This window comes from Saccopteryx leptura, chromosome 1, assembly GCF_036850995.1.
Source record: "Saccopteryx leptura isolate mSacLep1 chromosome 1, mSacLep1_pri_phased_curated, whole genome shotgun sequence".
Classification (NCBI taxonomy): domain Eukaryota; kingdom Metazoa; phylum Chordata; class Mammalia; order Chiroptera; family Emballonuridae; genus Saccopteryx; species Saccopteryx leptura.
Window position 1 is genome coordinate 344,765,793 of NC_089503.1, and position 13,119 is coordinate 344,778,911.

Genomic DNA, 13,119 nt, shown 5'->3' on the forward strand with positions numbered 1-13,119 from the left:
GTAAAAGAAATCAGTAACAGTTATTGACATTCTAGCCACTGTGGATCAAATATAGATTTTTCTTAAATGCGTGACTCTTTAATGCCATATTTAACTTTAGTTCAGAAAACCTATGCATCTTTAATCATATTTTCATTATATACTTATTGGTAAGTACTTTTTTTGTTTAAAAGGAAACATATTCAAATTTAAAACCAGTTCCTAAGTGTTACTTTCAAAATAGCGACAATGCATATGGCCACAGGTTTGTACCCTGACTCTCCATCATGCTGGTCCATGGAAGGGAACAAGATGGACCACAGAATGAGAAAGCCCCCTAACCATTCTCAGTGTGACTCATTGTAGAAGCCAGTTACTTTCACAGATATTAGGAGAATACCAGAAATCAAGCATCTACCTCTGCATGTCTGAGAGAATACCAGGGACATGTGGACTAATGGCCCTAACTCAACAGACTGTCAGAATAGAAATGCAAAAAACATGGTGAGGAGGTCAGAGGAACAAGGGTGCATTACTTTCTCTACCTGCACAGAGTAAAGGTCTCTCTGGTTTAGGTGAGCTGGTTTTACCACCATTCAAGAAAAGAATATGGTATTTCTTTTCTTTAAAATATGGGCTGCACTATTACACAGTGTTTAATTCCTGTCTATACATTTTAAGTGATTTCAAAAATGTCAAAGATAAAATAAATCAGTGTGTCAGTAGTAGCAACTTCTATAGTATTAAAATCCTAAAAGCTGCTTGACCAGGTGGTGGTGCAGTGCATAGAGCATTGGACGGGGACGCAGAAGACCCAGGTTCGAGAACCCAAGGTTGCAGGCGTGAGTGCAGGCTCATTTGGCTTGAGCGCAGGCTCACCAGCTTGAGTGTGGGGTCACTGGCTTGAGCATGGGATCAGAGACGTGATCCCATGGTTGCTGGCTTGAGCTCAAAAGTTGCTGGCTCAATTGAGCCCAAGGTTGCTGGCTTGAGCCCCCTGGTCAAGGCACATATGAGAAATTAGTCAATGAACAACTAAGGTGCTACAACTACGAGTTGATTCTTTTCATCTCTCTCCCTTCCTGTCTGTCTGTCCCTCTCTCTCACACACATACCAAAAAGCCCCTTAAAAACTAACAGCAGTGTTTAATGGCATTCATTATTGCTAGACTCACACCGCTGATGGGGCATAAGCACAACTTAGATAATCATAGTGAATAAATATCATTTATTATCTACAATTTAAAAACATTCACTTGCCAAAAATATTCTTGAAATGTTGGTGGTGCTGGATTTTTTTTTTTTTTCAGTAAAAATTTCCCTTATACACAATAGGTTTCCTGTTCAACAAACGTATTTTTCCAGATAATATAAGGGCAAATTTCAGAATGTCATGTATGGATCATCATAGAGTCGAGATCACTGGAGTCAAAATTAATGGTGCTTGAAGGGTCATTTTTAAATAACAGCAATTATTCCTATTTATAAAGAAAATAGCTAACAAAAATATATAGAACTAAGGGTAAAAGTTGGAACAAAAGGGTAGGGTATATTTGCAATTAAACCACAGCAGAGAATATCCTCATCTAGTGATTATTCAATGTTAATGAATGCATGCATCTGTTTTAGATAATGCTTACTATGTTTCTATTAAATGCAAATACGCTATAAATTTAATTTTTTTCCTAAAATCCACATTTTGTCTGACAGTTGCCATATACCAAAATACAACACACTGATGATCGTTGTTCCTTGCTATCAGAACACTGTTGTCAGGGACACATGCTAGCTTTCTCAAAATGCAGGGCAGACGTACCTATGTGGTCAATAGTTGATCATCTTTCGAAGGGCATCATAGCACTTCCATTTGTCTGGGATGTAGAACGGCTCAAAAATGTGAGGAAATGGAGTGTCATACCCACATACTCTTGATATAGGAGCCTCCAGGTTCAGGAAGCACTCTTCCTGCAGATAAGAACACACGTAGTTAACTTCAAGAAGATACCTTTTTTTTTTGCAGAGATGAAACATTTCAACTTAAAATGCAATTACATCCAAGGGCATTAAAAGAAGTCTATTGTAATGTGAAAAAGCAGGTTTAAAAAACGCAGGTAACAAATAGCATGTTTCGCATGATCCCAAGTTTACTTAAAATGTTTCCATATATGTACATGCGTTTTATGTCTACGCACATCTGTTGTTTAATCCAAACCGGGACTGTACCAAACATGCTGTTCTACAAATATAAATGTCATGGTTGACAAAGTCATAAGTTCACAGTAAACTATAGCTTGAAATTAGTGACGGTATGTTTTCTCTTGATTCCTGTATTCTTTAAATTTTATATACAATAAACATGTATTACTTTCATAATAAATGCTTATAATCTACTCTATGCAGCCACACTGAACTTTTACCAGTTATTCAACTATGTTCTGGTTTCTCTCATAATCAGGCTTTTATAGATGGCCTTGGTCTCCTGGCCACTGATCCCACAAGACTCTGTTTTCTGCCAGACTAATCTCTGCATATTCTCATGTACCCCTCCAAGGGTCACCTCTGCTGGGAAGTTTGTCTGGACACCTCCCAGCCCTGCACCTGCCGTGACAAAGGAAAGGCTTTGGCTGAGCCCCACGGCACTGAGCTCAGCACAATCCACTGTAGCACCCTATTTTGTCTCCCGAAGAGATGATGGACTCCTCGAGGCTAGATACCTGGTGTAAAAATGTAAAATCTCAATTACAGAAAATTCTTGTCGTAGATCATCTTTAGGGGAAAAAATATTATTCCAGAGACAAATTTCAATTTGAAAATAAATTTTTAGAGAGTTAAAAGACATCTAAAAAGAGAAATATGTAATTAAACTACTCTTAGGAAAATAATAATTTTCTCACTCACAGCTATCACCTGAAATAAAACCTTTGGGTTTTTCTTAAATATACTTGAGCTCTACGTTGCTTTGCTTCACAAAGGATTTGAGGAGATCCACATTTTCTTATATATTTTACTAACTGTATTTTTATATTTACATTTGATTGAATTTTTTTCCATGAAGGGGTCCTGCTGTCTGACGCTCAATCCCTACCCTCTGTGCATATCTTCCAGTGAAAAGTATATTGGGGCAGAACTGGCACAGAAACAGGACAAATTAGCTCCAAAGAGCACCAGTTGGTCATCTATACACTTCCCCTGCCCCCAACAACCACTGTGATTTATAGTATCCAGCACCAATAAGCATTAGTTTTTCCTAGCTATAGGAACTCTTCAGTAACAACTTGAGAAGCTTGCATACATAAGATTTAAAAAGCCACTTAAGAAATTCCACTACTAATAAGCTCAAAAGAAATGACAGATCGAGTGAGTGGACTGTTCCTTGATCGCAGCAAGTAATTTTAAAGTGATTTAAATAGTCAAATTGGAATTAACTCAGTTTTATTATTTCCGGTGACACAGGCTGCTTTTCCATCATCCCTGCATACTGCATTTTTTATACACCAACTATCCATGGACACTGCAGAATACGGAAAGTCAAGGGCAAACAATTCCACAGAATGCCTCTCATATTACACTTGTTATATGATTGTTTCGAACTAGCCCTGGAAAGCTGGCCGACAACAAAATGATGTGTCAGTATTTATAAAAATCACTCCATTTAGCATAATGACTAAAATAAACAAACCCAATTTTTTTCAAATAGCAATGCTTCTAATTCCTCAAGAACGAGCATCATTTTTTACAAACAAGAGTCCATCTGTATGTTTGCATGAGCAAAGAGGACAATCTGCAAGGTCACACTTGAACTGTAAACAGTTGTCACCCTTCGACAGTGGGAATAGCAGGAGGTGAGAAAGAACTCTACTTCATATATATAAGTATTGTAGGGAATTTTTATGACATTTGTAATTAAATGGCGCTAAAATAAAGGGAAGGAGTAAAGTATAGAATTATCTTCTAGTGGGAAAAACAGTTTCTACTTTATATAATTAACAAACACAAATGTTATTTTACATGTAGCACTTCCTTAATTTGAAAACAGTTACAGTAAATTATGTGGACTTAAATGATTATAATCTACTATAGATTAGAATATAAAATGTACTGCAAAAGTCATGGAAGATAATTCAAGGATATGGAAGGCTATGATTCAATTTTATAAGGGTATCCCCTGACCAAATGAAACAGTTTGAAATGTTAATGCTTTGTTAACTAAAGTCTATTAAAGATTCAAATTATTTCTTCCAAGGACTTGTATTAAAACATCCTTTAAAGTAATTGGAAATAAGACATTTGGGTCAAGCAGCAGTAGAGAATTACTTCCCGCCGAACTGGTTCACTTACAAATGGTTTATGTGTGAGTGTTGTTTCTTTGGCAACCATCAAAACAGGGCCTCCTTGTTCTGTATGAGTTTTCTTCTTTGTACAGAAGCTACACACGCACAAATACTCACACGTTCACACAGTCTTAGCAAAGTATTTGAATCTCACTGACAGATTTGTAGAACAATATACCTGATTAGTTCTCCATGAAGCACAGATCTCTCTTCATTATGCACCACATTATGACACCATAACTATAGAAACCATGTGCCCTAAAGTTTCAAAACAATCCAGAAGAATCACGTTCTTTTCCATTAATCGTATTCTTCTTTGTATTCCATATCCACACTCTTATTTTAAAAACTGCAGTTGTTGATTTCTGATTCATCCACAGAAAATTAGGAAGAAATAATTACTTAGCCTACAAGATCAATGTGAGGATTCCAGGTAGTATCCATCACAGGAGCTAAGATGGGAAGGAAGTATCAATTGCTGGTTTCTCTCCCGAGGGAGCTTGACGTAGAAAACAATGATGAATGTGACTGTAAGATTCCAAAGCAGATCATACCATGATCTTAACATGTACCACGATCTATAACATGTAACCAGTGGCAACAGCAGAGAACCCAGACAGTTGCCAAGAGAAGCTTTTCTCCAGCTATTTGTAGTGCAAAGTTTCACCCTGAATCCAGTAAGGACGGAAAGTATTATGTATTGATAGTAACACCTGCATATATTTTGTGGTGGTATGTGCTTTCACATAAATAATCAGATATTTAATGAACAATAGATATTCTTTCCAAAAGACTATTGCATGAAATTCTAAATACAGTATTTGATTTCTAGGTTTTTCTGTAACTATGATCATTTTCCTTCTAAAATATGTTAAGAAGAATAATGACTAGTACAAGCATGGTGCTAAATGAATTCTATCTTATCATTTTCACAAATCCATGAGGTACGGACTATATCCCATTTCACAGATGAGAAAACCAAGCTGTAGAAATGTGCCCATGGTCAAACAGCCACATACTTAGCCAAGGTAGATTCCAAAGCCCATGTTCCTAGTCAGTCTTCTGCAATTCCAAAGCACTGCTATTGATGGTATCAGTACAAGAAAAAGAAATAAGAATAAAGAACAATGACATGAAAGGCAGGCTGGGATTAAGTTTTACAATAGAAGCTCTAGAGGACGATGGGGTTAAGTCTGGCCTACGAAGCCTTTTTCATATCTGTATGGAAGGTAGAGGCTAAGACGTGTGAAGAAGCTGAAGGTATCTTCAGCATGAAGGTAACACCCAGAGCAATAAACAGATGGTCCTCACAGGCTATACTAAATGATTCAAATAAGCGCATCTCAAATTGTTTCTACATTAGCCATCTGGTTTGCTATGCATATTATAACCAGAAAAGGAAGCAGACAGTGTGGAATAACAATTTCAAGTCATAAAAACCATAAACTCCAGCAAAATAAATTATTTGCCTAGTTTCTGTAACAAAACAAATTTATAAGTATCATGTTGAAATTGCAGAGGGCAGAGATCTTGTAAATTTTTTAGCAGGTAAAAGAGGTAAGTAAAAATAAAATATAGTCCATTACTATTTTAAGATAAATGAAGTATTACAGGTTTTTAAAAATCGTACTGCAATTATTTCTATGTTTTGGTGACAGTAATGTAGGGTATAAAACTATGTGTATGCAAATGCATGCATATGAGGGCTTCCGTGGGGTCATTCAAGATCACCCAACACTGAACCCCATTTTCTTAAAGCCTGAAGTACCTTGAGCATAAATCCTCCCGTCGCCCTGTCACAGGAGTTACAACACTGAAATCAGTCTCAGGCATTCCACACTGTGGCTTCACTTACTTTCAACAAGTCTTTCTGTTGTTTTAATGGCAGGGCTGGTAATATAGTTGATACAGCATGGAATCTGGAGTTTAAGTGCAGCATAAGGAAGGAGAGAGGCGACCACAGAGCAAATCAGTCAGATAGCATGCAGGCTTCAAGGAAAGCAAACCCACTGCTGCCCCCTGGTGGGCAGCAGGGACTTAGACACAAATTGCAAGTTCTGAGGTTCCAGTCAAGAACTTAAGAAAATGGTTTAAAAATTTCCTCCAAAAAGAACATAATTTCCAAGCAGTGCTACTATATAAAAGTAGCCTCTCAGAAGGGTACAAGTAAAAAGTAGATAAATTAATGTAATCAAGGCATGTATACTTCAATAGTCAAGAATGAAGACCATATAATATCATTTGATTTATTATTTTAAAAGCAATCATTTAGCTATTGTTTTTTAATTCAAGGAAATTCCACGCTCAGATTTTTTTCTAAGAACAATTCCAGATAGCTTTTATTCAGGTCTTCTATGACAAAAGGTTGGATATAACCCCATGTGCAGGAATATACACATATCTTGAGTTGGAAAGTTACAGAGTTTAAAGTGAGACAAGAAAAATTTAGGTCTTTTATATATGTTCTTACTTTCTGGCTGATAAAGTTCCTTTCATTTTCGTAAAAAGCTCCTCGACTAATTTTTCTAAATATTTTAAAGGAAAGTCAGAAAAGCAGGACACTGTAATGAGAAGCTCAGCACAAGTCAGCATTAGACATGCACTGCCTGTGGGATTATCTGATAAATCAGGATTGTATGTTCCTTTTCGGAATGATGAGAAGATCAGTCCACAACTTACTTTTAAGGTAATAACTCAAAATACTAATTTTTCAACTACTTTTCAAAGAAAAGATCTAGGTTCTACCACATAGAATAATTGTTATTATCCCACCATAATAAATTTAAACTGTGACAATATATTTTTGTTTCCAGGAGGGAGATGTGGGAGGGTAAATTAAGCTATAAATGCAATGCGCATTGAACAAGACACATTGATTATAAAGTTATTTGTTCTCTAGGAGAAAACATTAAGACAGAGCTCTAAATGATCTGTGAACATGCTGTTTTGAACCTGAATTCTGGTACCACTTGGTCCTTGTCTATTATTATTAATAATAAAACAATGGAGACTTTGCTTCTAAATGCAACTAGTTGTTCAGATGTCGTAATGAGCAGTGCAAAACTAAAACTCTAAATACGAGGAAAACTAAACTAATATATCAAAATGATGTATATTTGATAGCTTTAAAGCCCATGAACTTAGAAACTTATTTTTGATTATAAACTGATTAGTCCTCGATATTTAGACTTCCCCTAGCTTCCCAGTATTATCTTAAATTGGTTTTAAATCTGCCATAGCTAAACTTGCACATAGCTAAAATCTGAGTTTTAGCAGATGAGAAAAAATAATTCTGTTGTCTTAAATCATACTTTCTCAGCAAATGAGTCAAACCTGTAAAGACACTATGTCAGCAACTCCAAATTATTGAATTAAATAAATATAATTTTAGTAATGTAAAATACTTTTCATTTAAGCTAATGGTTTAAATATTATGTACCATATTTTTGAAACAGAGCTTAAAATATATTAGCCTGTACCAATTCTCTATACAGCACAGATCTATGAAATTAATTTCTCAGACAGCAGAGTCTCTAATCTACCTCCAAACTAACAGAATGCTCCCCTAAATATTAGAGCTATGTTTTTTTTTAATTTTTCTATACCACTCACACAAGATGTATTCAACAAACACTTGCTGATATAAAGTCTCTCACTTTTAAAATATAGTTGATACTATATAACTAAATAAAACAGTATATGAAATATAGTTTTACCCAGATTTTATAACACCTGAAACATTACAGTCAAGCCGAACTATTTTAACAAAGCATGTATGTAAAATCATAATCTGGACTAAATTAAAAGCTGCGATCTCTATTACTTAACTTCATTGGAATGTCTTCGATGTCTGCTGCCTTTTAAAAAAATTCCATTCTTCCTCTTTAATGCGAATTACTGACAATTTGGTACAAATTTTGTTTTCTAAGATTTTCCTTTCAGCTACTTAAAGAATGAAACTAAATTCTAAATTAGAATTTTCTTTAAATTCCAATTCCATTTTTAAAATGGAAGCTTATTTTCTGAAGTTAGAAATACTATTTCTGATCTAAACAGGTTTCCCTGGATATAGTCTAGCAACCTAAAAGAAGTTCAAGAATGATATTAAAATATGCACAAAAATAATTCATGGTTTAAATTTAATAGTTTTGTCAGAATATAAGCATGTTAATGTGAACTTATCTCTGAATCTTAATACACTAACTGTTTAAATTGTAGAACAAATTTCAATATCGAAATTTAACATTAAAGTCAATAATTTACCATACAATATAGATTGCTTTCTTGTCAAAATGATAGTTTTATAAATTCATTATTTTAAAATCAGAAATAAATAAAAGCAAGTAACAACTCAGGCCTAGATTTTATAAACGTTATCTAAAATCACTTTTTTAAAAAGTACATAGTGTTCATTATGGTCCAAGGACTATACTAAATACTTTATAAATATTAACTCATTTTAATTTTCATAAAAACTGAACTAGCAGTCACAAAGTTAAAACTAGCACTGCATCCAAACCACTCTGGTTTTCCAGGTAAAATCTGCAAATGTTTGGTTCTGCTTTCAAATTTTCCCCTAGATACATACAGTCTTAAGCTATGATCCATAGCTGCCTCACAATTTACAATGGCTAAAAAAATAATTTCTTCATTAAGTCTTCCTGCAACACATTCTCTTTATTTGCTGCAACCAGTCTCCAACGATGACTTGAGGTTTTAAAAGTTCAAAGTCCAAAGTTTAAATTCTTTTGAGATACATACTATGCGCAAATTTTGACATTTAAAAGGTACTGTGGCTACATCGCTTTTGTTAAAACAATTTATATTCAACAGAGTAGAAAAAAAGGCAATGCTCTCAAATTTCCACAGACCCTTAAGCTTCTTAAATTTTATAGTTCAAAATTCTTCCTATGGAATAAAGCATGAACAGCAGCAAAACTCGCGAGTGAAATTTCCTTAAGAATGTAGATGCATAATGACTAACCTAAGCGACCAGCAGCCCCAGGTCCTCTCACAGACAAACGCTCCGTGTAAGGTAGGGCTTTCGCTTGGCTGGGCACCAAGAAATGTAAATACTCGGTACAGCAACATCTGATGATGCTACAAAGCATTCATTTCTCTCTGCTTGTTTTTTCCACAAAATTCTTCGCATAGGATTCTGACATCATTAAATGGTGCTCAGAAGGCAGAAATGAATCCTGGCTGAAGCAACCTGACGATTCCTTTGTCTCGTGACATAAAAAAATAAATTCTCTTAGAATTTGGGGGACTGAACTTGCACTAAGAAATTTTCTGTTAGGATTTGTCACTTTCCCAATTTGGCAACCTATTTTTTTAAGTTCAAGACTAATTACAAAATGAAACTACTAGAATAGAGTGGTTTCACCCTCATCTGGCACAATCTTCCTAAAAAGTGTGAGAAGCTGGGTTTAAAAAATAATAGCTAAAATATTTCCTATTTTATAAATGATATGCTTTTGTTACCATATAGAGGGTTTTAAAAAATTGTATTTTCCTTTAAAAATGTTTGATTGCTAGTCTGTCTTTCAGTTCATTTAAAAGAAGGCTAAACAACTTGCTAAATAAGGCAAGGAAATGAAAAAAAAATCAACTTTAAAGATATAATGCCAACAGAAATGTGTCAATGTTGTCAGTGAAATTAAACACATTTTTTTAACTTAATCTTGGGTGTCACAGCAACACAGTCTTTAAGCTTGGTTTTGCTGAATGAAATCATACCAAGTTATTTTTCAGCAGTTTAATTCTGGTTAATGGTCAGTGCAATTTACTAGGAAAAGCACAGCAGAAATACCTGGTCTAGGCTATCATCAATAACTAGGGAGATGTGATCAAAAACTCATTAACTGGATCCCAGTAGTAGTTGTATTTCCAAAGTTTAATAATTGAACAAATTAGTAATGCAAACAAGTTTCTGGCAGCAATCTCTAACCTGAATAAGGAATGGCTTGTAAATACTTATTATTTATATGAGGATGACTTTCAGTAACATAATGAATTTCACCTGTTCATTAAATCTAGCAATTGTAATTATTAGTCTGTTATCAAATTGAAAGAAAATGCCAGAATCCAGACTATATTTTCCTGTTTACTGTATTTATATATCTATGTTTCTACCTGTAAAGATGGTTAATATTTCTTACAGAGATGTTTTTCAGGTTAAATGGCTATGCATCTGCATATGTTTATTTTCATATTAGAATTTCAAAAATGGAGAGATATTTCAGAATTAGGGGGTTAAATATATATGCTTCCTTTTTTTGCTCCCAATACAGGGTAAATTGTATGCTGATAAGAGGAACCCAAGTCTGCATGTATTGCGTGCTCAGCACGGACAAATTTGTAACACACCTGATAAAATCATAGATAGTCTAGTGAGGGAGTGGTTAGGGACTGAGATCTAGTTCAGGACACTTTTATAGTTAAATATAAAAATATAATATTAGAATTGCCCAAAAGTACTGTTTATTAATAAATTTAGGTGAACTAAATATATATAGTTCATATAAAATGGTAATGTTCACATAATTTATTGAGACGGACCAGAGCACTGACTTACAACTTTTTATCTACTTACTTGAGTCTGAACCCTATCAATTCCATCCGGTCTCTCAGTGAAGAAATAGAGGCTAACACACACAGCACTGACTCTCTGGAAGAGATCACTGGAGTTTCCCTCTATGTCATGTATCACACACAATGCTGTACATAGCACACACGGACACAAACAGTCCTGTGCTCCCTCAGCACATTCTGGACAGTATCTCGAGAAACAACACAGCGGCCTACAGTAAAAAAAATGTATTTGTCCATACGTCTAAAGGTTCAGAAAAAGGACTATGTACATGCGTACAGAGAGAACAGAAAAGCCAAACGTTCACTAATTAGTAACCAAAGAGATGTTTTTATTCAGTAATAAGCAAGTGTAATTATTTGTATAGTCTCACTTAATTCTTTCAACAACTCTGTGGTGGTGGGATAAGAGAGGAGCTCACAAGGTGCTTGCAGTTTCGCTGGTATTTGAACCAGCTCTCCTGGTAAATCTTGAGTATACTGAGAAAGATTTAAGAGTACGCTGTGGGCCAAAGAGTCTTGCTTGGACACAAGTTAATATTTATACCTGGTGCTACCATGATACCTGTGAAAGAAAAACTGGTGGAACCATCTCGTTTTTATCAAATCCAATCAAGATTTTTAAAAACTTTAATAAAAAGCTCTAAAGAAAAAAAAAAGCTTGAAAGATTTGCTACATTGCTGGTTATGTTGTGCGCCTTGTTGGCAGACTAGAAATAGATGGTAGGTTATACAAAAATGAGGGGTGGACTAAATTTGGACAATGGGTCAGAATTTGCTAACCCTTGCCTCCAAACAATCATATAAAAATGATATTCTAATTTTTCAGAAAAAAATGGACTCGGAAAACTTTGGTCAAGGTAACATTGGTTTAAATATATTTCTATTATTCTTTCTCTTATTTCACAAGAACCACGTAGCTCTATCTTTTTCTGTTGTGAAAGTTTCTAGGAGGGGCTGAGGCCAAAATAAAAAAAGAGGCTTAGCAGTTTAGCGCCTCTTTTGGGGGGAAAGGGCAGAGAACTGATGACTTTTAAATGAGAGTTACAGTTGGTTAGGATGGGATTTTTAGGTTTGCTTCTTTTAGATACTTGCTGGGGAGAAGATATGCAAAGGAGGGAAAAGGTGAACAAAGCCCCTTCTTTCTGCTGAATTACTAGCAGCTGACTAGATAGAGGGCAGGACCGGAGCTGTCAGAGAAACTGCACATTCAACCCATGGGAGGCGGGAAGTTAAAATTTTCTTCTAAAAGTAAATAAAAAAACCATGCAAGTGCCCCATTAGGAAATTAATTTTTTTTCTTTTCTCTTATTTCCTTTTATTTATCATAGAATCTAGATGAGCTCAGATATCTAATTTCCTAAGAATGTAACAGCTTTCTGATAGGTTAAAAAAATATTTTAAATAAACCTATGGTACAAATTTTACCCTAGCCTCAACTTAAATTGGAATAGGAAATTTAATCCTCTTCTCACAGCAAATTCTATAGAGTAAATTCCATACCTCATTTTGTAGAATTCTAAAAATAAAACTACTACAGAAGAAAATTTCTGAAGTATTTAAAGAAAAGGCTTTTAAGAACAAAATCAAATTCTTTTTTGTGCAATGAAAACAACAGACAACAGATAAGACATTGCAATTAAATTAATCTTAAATTACAATGTAAATTTAAGTGTGGTATATGCATTTCCCTGTCTCAGACTGTGCTTGCCAGCTTTGATTAGTGGTTATTGGCACAGTCTCTGCAGCTGAACTGGGTTGTTTATTAAATAGCTGTGGGCTCTCATATTACAGGTGTGAAGCTAGCTACAGACAGATAAGTGCCATCAAGTGGACATGGCTGTGAGTAGGTGGGTCTAGCCCCGTGCATGGAAGCAGATAGGTCCCAGTTGCCTGGACAAGTATTTCAGTTGTCCCTAGGAAAGTATCACTTTTAAAAGCTCGATTAAAAGATTATATATGTATGTAATATATCTGGGTTACAATGCATTAGAATTTCATCATTTTCAATTCCCAGTTCCCTAAAAGAGCATGCAGATATTTGACATAACAAATCACTAACCCACAAGGATTTTCCTTAAGTTTCCTCAAACACTAATTATGTAGCAAATCTAATTAAGTGCATATGATTCACTTCAGCAGTAGGTACTTCAGTTACTTCAGAATTGCCAAAAGGGATCTGAAGTGCCTATTCTCCCTCCAAAACAATCATGCCGTG

The 13,119-nt window shown here is 34.9% G+C and overlaps 1 protein-coding gene across 1 annotated transcript in view; it reads right to left on the bottom strand.

The window, feature by feature from the left end:
• Nucleotides 1-1,795: 1,795 nt before the first annotated feature.
• Nucleotides 1,796-13,119, bottom strand: part of BCKDHB (branched chain keto acid dehydrogenase E1 subunit beta) — a 213,449-nt gene continuing 202,125 nt past the window's right edge. The window contains exon 10 of the mRNA XM_066358974.1: nt 1,796-1,944. Coding sequence (XP_066215071.1) covers nt 1,804-1,944 — 141 coding nt within the window. The 3' untranslated portion in view covers nt 1,796-1,803. The remainder of the gene's footprint in view (nt 1,945-13,119) is intronic.